At 54.6% G+C, this 9,140-nt stretch overlaps 1 protein-coding gene across 2 annotated transcripts in view; it reads left to right on the top strand.

The window, feature by feature from the left end:
• The window catches only part of Tepsin (TEPSIN adaptor related protein complex 4 accessory protein), a 9,962-nt gene extending 3,705 nt beyond the window's left edge, over window positions 1-6,257 (top strand). Inside the window, exons 5-13 of one of the 2 annotated variants that reach the window (XM_021176303.1) lie at window positions 844-911; window positions 1,149-1,224; window positions 1,343-1,414; window positions 2,433-2,636; window positions 2,885-3,059; window positions 3,220-3,333; window positions 3,428-3,506; window positions 3,770-3,904; window positions 4,743-6,257. In XM_021176303.1, coding sequence (XP_021031962.1) covers window positions 844-911; window positions 1,149-1,224; window positions 1,343-1,414; window positions 2,433-2,636; window positions 2,885-3,059; window positions 3,220-3,333; window positions 3,428-3,506; window positions 3,770-3,904; window positions 4,743-5,234 — 1,415 coding nt within the window. In that variant the 3' untranslated portion in view covers window positions 5,235-6,257. The remainder of the gene's footprint in view (window positions 1-843; window positions 912-1,148; window positions 1,225-1,342; window positions 1,415-2,432; window positions 2,637-2,884; window positions 3,060-3,219; window positions 3,334-3,427; window positions 3,507-3,769; window positions 3,905-4,742) is intronic. The other variant, XM_029484206.1, reaches the window with a different exon arrangement.
• The last annotated feature ends 2,883 nt before the right edge of the window (window positions 6,258-9,140 follow it).

The raw sequence follows: 9,140 nt of genomic DNA, 5'->3' as shown, positions 1-9,140 counted from the left end.
GGGTGGGGCTGGGTGTGGAAAGACACAGGTGTGCCCAGGGAAAGCAGGGGGTGGGGCTGGGTGTGGAAAGACACAGGTGTGCCCAGGGAAAGCAGCGGGTGGGGCTGGGTGTGGAAAGACACAAGTGTGCCCAGGGAAAGCAGGGGGTGGGCGTGGGTTTACAAAACCCTTGGGTGCTACTCTTGGGGTCCTGACTGCTCTGAGCTTGTAAATGGAAAAGGTGCCAGTGCTGGAGGTACCCACTAAGGATTCTCTGAGGAATGGCTCTTAGCCCTGAAAGGATGAGGCAGAGCTGGCATGTATAGGTGTGTGTGTGTGCGCGCGCGCGCTATACGCCAGCATGTGCAAAGGCCCTGAGCCAAGGAAAGCTTTGGGGTGGCTTAATGTGGTGTGAAAAAACCTTATTTTCCATGAGGGAACCTTTTTTTTTAGCAGAGGAGTTTTAGCTCAGGCTGAATCAGCCTGTGGATCAGGGGCAAAACAATACGTAAAAGGTCCTGACAGAGACCTCAGGTCAGCCAGCTAGGCCCTGAGAAACTGCGAAGGGCCGTGTTGCAGGTGGGTGGAAGAGCATGGACCCAAGGAAGCAGTTAGGTAGGCATAACTTCAGCGTGTGTGGGAGGTGGGAGGTCTGTCTCCAGCAGACACGGTCAACATCATAGAGGTAGATGGTAGATTTGCTACCTCAGGTGGTCAAGGGAGAGTGTTAAATGCTATATCCCCACCCCACCCCACCCCCTGAGGAGGGGGATGGGGGATGTACCTTCTGGGAGGGTTGGCCTGCTCTGTGGGTAGCAAAGAGTGCCCAGGCTCAGCCTGTCCCGTCTGCCTTCCGCCCTGCAGCTTTCTCAGGGCCTCCAGATCCTCTTCACGGAAATAGCTTGTACCAGAAGGTGCGGGCAGCTGCCCAGGTGAGCCCCAAGCAGGGTCACTGCGTAGAGTCCAGGGTGACAGAGTGTCTATGAGGGGCTTGCTGTTTTCCTGCTGCATGGGACCCAGCTCACTCCTCCCTGCCGAGCCACAACCCTCCCCCGCCCCCCCTGCCCCCCCCCCCCTGCCGTGCTTGGTAGGGCAGCTCAAGAGCGGAGCTAGTGGGGATGGGCAGAGTAGCAGGCTCGGTGGGACTCAGCATCCATGTCTTCCTTTAGGACCTGGGTAGCACCCTGTTCTCAGACACCGTGCCACAGCCTCCATCGCAGCCACCTCAGATCCCGCCTCCTGCAGGTATGCTACTGGGGACCACCTCCAGCCGTCATCGGAGGTCACCCCCGAGGTGTCCTCGATGTCTCTGTGCATGTGGGCAGGGCTGGGGAAGGCCCATGCTGAGGCCAGTGTCTTTTAGGCATGGGCGCTCAGGCCAGACCTCTTAGTGCCCTGCAAGGCTTCGGCTACACGAAGGAGAGCGGCCGGACAGGTAAGGTACACAGGTCTGGGGTAGAGAGATGAGGGGATCAGGCTGGGGTGGGGGGGGTGTACAAATTTAATCCCAGCACTCGGAAGGCAGAGGCAGACAGATCTGTGAATTTGAGGCCAGCCTGGTTCAGGATGACCAGGGCTACACACACACACACACACACCCCAAAAACCCTAACACACACACACCCCACAAACCCTATCTCAAAGACCAAAAAGAAAAAAGGAATTTATTCTATTCATGTAGAGGTCAGGGCCAGACCTCACTGGCATCGACATTAGCTGTCCTCCAAGTATACCCCAGTGGACTCGTCCCTTCCTGCCTGTGCCCCCTGTGCTGTTTCCTCTGCCAAGCTGAGAGGAAGGTATGGCAGCAGTGGCCAGGTCTACCTGAAGGACAGGAAGGAGAAGCTAGACTTAAGTCAGTTGACTGCGTTGGCCTTTGTGCTGCTTGAGGGACAAGGCTCCAAGCCGTGACAGGACCCTAGAGGGTCATCTGCACAGGTGGTAACAGTGCAGGAAGGGGGGAGGGGGGTCCTGTTCACCAGACACTTGACACTTGTTTGTTGAGGGTCTATACAACAGCACAGAACAGAGCTGTCCTTGGGGCAGGATGCTAGGCTGTGTCCAGCTATGTGCTCGACGCTGCTGCAGACGGGCCCTTCCGCTGCTGGGGGGCCTCTGCCTGGTGCTTTAACTTGGAAGTTCTTTCTTCAGGGACCTCATAGGCAAGGGTGCGCCCCTGACCATCCTTGTCTGCATGTCTGCACCCCTTGAGTGAAGGGACAAGGACATTTCCACTACCCAGGGCAATCCCCATAGAACATCCCTTGCCAGAACTGCTTGCTGTAAGCTAAGTGTCCAGACCACAGTGCAGCTGCTCCACTGTACTTGTAGTGTGTGTCGGGTGTCTTTACCTCCATAGCTCTGAGCAGACAGTCGCCCTGGCCCTATCCTGGGGAATGTGGGCAGAGGTAGGGGCGGGGCCTGGGGTGTTGATGCCGCCTCCTCTGTTACAGGCTCCGCAGGTGAAACCTTCCTCTCCACCATCCAGAGGGCCGCAGAGGTAGTGGCTAATGCTGTGCGTCCTGGACCTGATAATCCTTGTACCAAGGGACCCTTGCCATATGGTGATTCCTACCAGCCTGCAGTGACACCTTCAGCTAGCCACACACATCCCAACCCTGGGAATCTACTCCCTGGAGCCATCCTGGGGGCCAGAGGTATGGAGGCAAGGGTTGCCACCCTTAGGGGTCCAGACGGTTCCTTCATGCCTAGGCAGGAGCGGCACAAGGGCAGGAGGCAGGAAGCACTCCCCCATTTTATTTGCTTGGAGTTTCTGGAGCTCTGGGACAGCACACCTGAGCTCAGGACACGACCCCTTGTCTCCTCCTAGCCCAGAGTCCCTAAGAAGATGGCGTGAGGTCTGTGGAAAGCCCTGGGCCTTAACTGCCATTCTGGTCTCTTTCAGCTGTGAGACACCAGCCCGGGCAGGCTGGGGGCGGCTGGGATGAGCTGGACAGCAGTCCTAGTTCCCAGAATTCCTCCTGCACCAGCAACCTGAGCAGGGCCTCTGACTCGGGCAGTCGGTCTGGCAGTGACAGCCACTCTGGCACCAGCCGGGAGCCAGGTGACTTGGCAGAAAGGTGTGTGGAATAGGTGGCCACCTCTCCCAGTGGGGCTGTCAACAGGCTCCCTGACCTCTACGCCATACCTTACCCCACTGTGGGAGCTCAGGTGTGCTGTCCCACCCATCTCCCTGAGACCTTGATGTCTGACTTGGCCCTGCTGTTGTGCTTTTCCCAGGGCTGAGGCCACGCCCCCAAATGACTGCCAACAAGAACTGAATCTAGTGAGGACTGTGACACAGGGGCCACGTGTCTTCCTGAGCCGTGAGGAGACGCAGCACTTCATCAAAGAGTGGGCTGCCCACCTGCGTGCCCCGGCCCCCCAGGGAGGAGGGAACTTGCTGTGGCTGCCCCTAATCCCTCCCATGTGTCCTCTGCCTGTGCAGGTGTGGCCTGCTCAACTGCGAGGCAGTGCTGGAGCTGCTCCTGCGCCAACTGGTCGGGACCAGTGAGTGCGAGCAGATGGTGAGCGAGCTGTGTGAGGGGATGGGGACTGCGTGGGTCTATGTGGGTGACAGGAAGACAGCAGGGCACCCTTGGCTGATGGGGTCCACCTGGGAACTTGGAGAGGGGGTTGGGGTCAGCAGCACAGCACAGCTAGTATCTCCTCCTCACCCAAGGCCGAGCAGAAGAGGGCGGGGCCATGCACAGGTCTGTGTGGCCTTCACTGCCCTGAATGAGGCGCCCTGGAGAGCTGACTCCCATTCTCCCATTCTTCTGGTCCACAGAGGGCGCTGTGTGCCATCGCGTCCTTTGGGAGTGCTGACCTCCTGCCTCAGGAGCACGTCCTCCTCCTGTGCCGACAGCAGCTGCAGGAACTTGGCGCGGGCAGCCCTGGACCTGTGACCAACAAAGCCACCAAGGTGGGGAGTGGGCCCTGGAGTGGCAGACTGTCTCAGCACTCAGTGCTCGGAGTGGCCCCAGCTGGCCACGACCAGCACCTGTGGGTGCATCCCTACAGCCCTGCGTAGTGGCTGGTGCCCACCTTCCCTGGACTCCGGCACTGTGGGTGCCTCGGCCTCCTTCCTTACCTGGACACCCACTCCTGTGCCTGGCTCACCACCATGTGTGCTGCACACACTCACCCTGCTTCAGAAAGTCTTCCTTGGGGTAGTTCACCTGCCTCATCTCCAGAGTCCCATCCATGTACCGGATCCCTCATGTGTGCCCTTTCTGTCTTCTTGGTTGCATCCCTAGCTGGTGTTTGTTTGTTTGTTTGTTTGCTTGTTTACATTTTGAGACAGCGTCGCACTCTGTAGCCCTGACTAGCCTGGGACTTACTGGATAGACCAGGCTGGCCAATGACTCACAGAGGTCTGCCCGCCTGCCTCCCAAGTACTGGGATTAAAGGCATGGCCACACACCTGACCAGGGTCTCCTGTTTTCTCTGTTGCTACTAAATTTGCCACAGCCTCTTAGTCCAGGTTGGCCAATATACTATTAGCACCTGTTAACTTTCCTGTGGTCACAACACCCAGTAAACTTAGGGTAACATTACAGGAACATGTGTCCAGAGCAACCAGATACATCAGGTCTCTTTGGTCCCCTGGAAGGTTCTGAGGCTGGGACTGCCCATCCATCTCTTCAGTAGGACTTGTTTCATGACAATGGGTACCTGCCTGTACTAAGAAAAATCAGCCTTGTATCTCACTGTTTGTAGCACTAAGCAGGAACCTCCAACTCCTTCCTGTTTTACTGCAGATCCTGAGACACTTTGAAGCCTCCTGTGGACAACAGCTCCCTACCCTAAGGCTCTGTGCCCAGCCCAACTCTGCAGCTGCCCCTGTGGGCCCAGCTGACCTGCTGACCAGCCCCGTGCCTGCCCCTGGGAGCCAGGTCTTCCTCCAGCCTCTCAGCTCCGCCACAGTGGTACCCAGGAGTCCTGTGCCCACTCCATCCCCCAATACCTTACCTCCGTCTGCTCTGGAGGAGCCCAGCGAGGTCCGAACCCAGTTGGTGTGTTCTAGTGAACAGGGGACAGAATCTGAGCAGAGGCTGGAGAACACAGACACCCCAGAGGATAGCTCCAGTCCGCTCCCGTGGAGCCCCAACTCTTTGTTTGCTGGCATGGAGCTGGTGGCTTGCCCCCGCCTGCCTTGCCCCAGCTCGCAGGACCTCCAGGCAGATTTACAGAAGGTAACCACAGAAGGTCCAGTTTCAGAGCCATCAGCTTTTGCATTTTTAAACATGTGACTTTCTGGGCCCGGCTGTACAGCGTCCCCTCTGGTCCTCATATGGAAGGCCCCAGGACCTTATGGCCTCCTGTCCTTGTGTTCACCAAGGAGCGGTCCATTGGTGTCCTCTGGCTGTCCCTTCGCCCTCTGGCCCCTTCCTTTCACCTAGGAAACTTGCGGCCTTTGAGCCAGGTGAACCCTGGATGGGCCTCCCAGTGCTCAGAACAGTCACTATAGAAGGGATCTGGGCCCTTAGTGCTGACCAGCCAACATGGAGGTGTGGAAAATACGGTCAACTGGTGCCTCAGAAGATGTCCGCACACCCATTGCTTCTTGGGAACTGACTCTGAGACTGGCTTCCCTCTTCCTCCCAGCAAGACCCACACAGACCTTCTTAGCGGTCTGTCCATAGCTGGAGACCACCTTGTACATCTGCAGGGCAGGACTTCCCCAGGGCTGTCGACTACAACCCCTCCGCCCCTTGCTGCTCTGTTGTCCCTTGGAGGCTGGACACTGAGGCCAGCTCCCACCCCACCCCCAACTCCCAGGCTACCTCAGTCCCAGTCGGACCTGTCCCATTGCTAGGTGCTGGCAATGATTGTATGGACTTGAATTCCTACGGTGACAGCTGGCCAGTAGCAAGGCTGCCGGGCTGACCTTGGGTGCCCTGGGCAAGCCCTGTGGGCCTGACCCTCAGAAATGAGCACTTGGAGAGGGTTGAAAACACCAACTTGGCTCACAGTTAGGTTCTGATCTCTGGTCCTTCCTCAGGGAGGTCAAAGGTCAAAGTAGCTGGGAGCCACAGCCGTGAGGATAGGGGGTTTGGGCGGGTACCTCTGGTTCTCAGAGTTTCCTCAGACAAGTGCCCTGTGGCCATTTCCAGTGTCAGTCCCTGTAGGGCCCAGCACTGGATGCCAGCTTGCCACAGTTTTCTGTAGGACACGGGAGAGAGGGAGAGAGTCGTCCCATCTCAGAAGAACCTGTGGAGATGCAACGTGCACTTTCTCAATAAACACATGTTTACACCGCTTGTGCCACTTGGGCCGGTTGGTTTTGTGCTAAGATTTTTCTTTATATGAGTACATTGTCGCCGTCTTCAGCCACACCAGAGGAGAGCATCAGATCCCATTACAGATGGTTGTGAGCCACACCATGCGGTTGCTGGGAATTGAACTCAGGAGAGCAGTCAGTGCTCTTAACCATTTAGCCATCTCTCCAGCCCCTATTATCATTATTACTATTATTATTATTATCATTATCAATACCTTAAGGACTTGTTTTCCCGAGTAGAGCAGGTGTTTCCTCCTTGAGTGTTTGGTGGACCCTCTCAGTGGTGCTGCTTTGCCCCCCTCTCGAGGGGCCAGGAGGGCATTCTGAACAGAAGTTGTGGTTATGCTGCTCCAGGGTGAGCGGAGAGCATGGCTAGAGAGGGGCTGTCCCAAACCCCACCAGAGTCTCCGCAGGTGTTCAGTTGTGTCAAACGTGGGGCCTTGTGTGTACTGGTAAGTGCGGGACCCCTGGGGCTGTACTCCCAGCTCAGTTTGTATACAGTGATGAATTGAGGTTAAAGTTTACAGGGAAAAAAAGAGATAAGAACAGTTAAGATGATCTTACAACTCCTATGGTGTGGCTTTTCAAACCGGGAATTTTTCTGTGGACCCCAGGGACAGAAACATTTTCATACAGGTTCAGCTGCTGAGTCAAGGGTTGGAGGAGCAGGGAAACGCTCATGGCGGGTATACCATTGAAGAGTGGCCTTTTCCCTGGTAACTGTTGGTGATGTCTGGGGTGGGGGGTGGCACTTAGAACCCCTCCTCTCCTGCCATGCCCAGAGGTCAGAGTTCACCACAGCTGTGCTAGCCAAGGCTGGTATCGTCGGGGTCTTCTACACAAGTGATGGTCAGCGACATCCACATCCCGGAGGTAGAACCTCACAAGCCCAGGTTCCTGAGCCACGCCCTTGGTTGGGGGTTTTTCTTTATCTGCAGTAGTTCAGTGGGGAGGTAGTAGCCGTCAACGGTGTTGGAACCAGCAATGTGTAAAAAACTGAAAACATCTTGGCCCATACCTCAGACTTCACACAAAAATTTAAAGTGAACCATAGCCTAAGAATCAGAAACACCAGATACGGTGGTATGCCCCTTTAATCCCAGCACTCAGGAGGCAGAGGTGGCTCGCCATGAAGCTGAAGCCAGCCTTGTCTACATAGGGAGCTCTAGGCCGTCCAGGTCTACATACTAAGACCCTGTGTTGGGGAATAAATCTTATCAAAGGGAAAGGCTTTAATGTCATAGTTAAGGGAATGGAAAGTCGAGCCAAACACTGAGATACTGTTCAGGTGACGTGTCTCGCAGACTCATGTGAAAACCTCACTGAGAACACAGGATCGATGGCATAGCTAGGCTGGTGAAGGCATTTTTACCACACAGCCTGACAACCAGAGTACAATCCCTGGGCCCCACATGGTAGAAAAAGAAAACTGATTCATGAAGGTTATCCTTACCTCTACATGTTTGCTATGGCGTGAGTGTACACACACACACACACACACACACCCAAAGTTTAAAGCTCAAAACTAGAAAACCACCCAAATTACAGAGTGGGTAAATGATCTGACAGACATGAAGGGAGACGAATGCAGGGATGGCAGATGTGGTGTACAAACCACTCACCTGGCCAGAAGAACAGCTAGCAAAGGGCAGTTTTGGGTTACAAGAGTCCAGCTAGGGGGATGGAGAGATGGCTCAGCGGTTAAGAACACTGGCTGTTCTCCCAGAGGTCCTGAGTTCAATTCCCAGCAACCACATGGTAGCTCATCTGTAATGGGATTGATGCCCTCTTTTGGTGTGTCTGAAGACAGCTACAGTGTATTCACACACACACACACACACACACACACACACACACACACCCCAACCATTCACCTATTAATGTCACTGAGAGAACAGGACCCAAACACTCCAAGAGCGGAAGGAACAGACACCAACTGGGACATTGGCTGGACAGTGACTAGAAAACATTCTGGCAGTTTCTTTCTTTTTTTTTTTTTTTAAGATTGACTGATTGATTGATTGATTGATTGATTATATGTGTGTACACTGTAGCTGTCCTCAGATACTCCAGAAGAGGGCATCAGATTTTTGTTACAGATGGTTGTGAGCCACCATGTGGTTGTGGGATTTGAACTCAGGACCTTTGGAAGAGCAGTTGGCGCTCTTAACCGCTGAGCCATCTCACCAGCCCTCTGGCAGTTTCTTAAATAGCACTGATTTCTGCCCTAGTAATTTGCAGAAGATGGAAAAACCTAGACAAAAGCCAGCAAGTGAGTGTCTACAGCTGCTTCCATCGAGCGAACTCTCACTTGGAATAGTTGCTTGCTGGGGCATTCTAAGAGTCAGGTGACATGTTGGCTAGGACAGCAGAATGAATCCTCCAGCTTCAGGGGGGGGGGGGGGGGGGGGGATGTAGGAAGACACTCTGTGCCATCTTGTCTCTGACTTTCCTCAAGAGACAAAACAAAGGGTCCCAGCCAGCTGGTGCCTGAAACAGCTGGGATTAAACAAGGAATGGCTCTGTAGGGTGTGGCGGAAGGGTGACTAAGTCTGAATGGGTGTTTAACCGACACCAAAGGATGTGAATTTTGATATGTATAAACCAAACCTTTCTCTTAATTTTAAAAAAGCGCACACCTTTAATCCCAGCACTTGGGAGGCAGAGGCAGGTGGATCTCTTGAGTTTGAGGCCAGCCTGGTCTACAGAGTAAGTTCCAGGACAGCCAAAACTGCACAGAGAAACCCTGTCTCGAAAAACAAAACAAAACACAAACAAACAAAAAAAGAAGCCACCATCAGTGTTTAAAAGCACCTACTATGCTGGGTGGTGGTGGTGAAGAAGTGTAGCAAAATTCGAGGCTTTTGGGCCCAGG

The sequence above is a fragment of the Mus caroli genome, chromosome 11 (assembly GCF_900094665.2).
Source record: "Mus caroli chromosome 11, CAROLI_EIJ_v1.1, whole genome shotgun sequence".
In the NCBI taxonomy this organism is placed as follows: Eukaryota; Metazoa; Chordata; class Mammalia; order Rodentia; family Muridae; genus Mus; species Mus caroli.
This window is presented reverse-complemented; position numbering and strand designations above follow the sequence as displayed.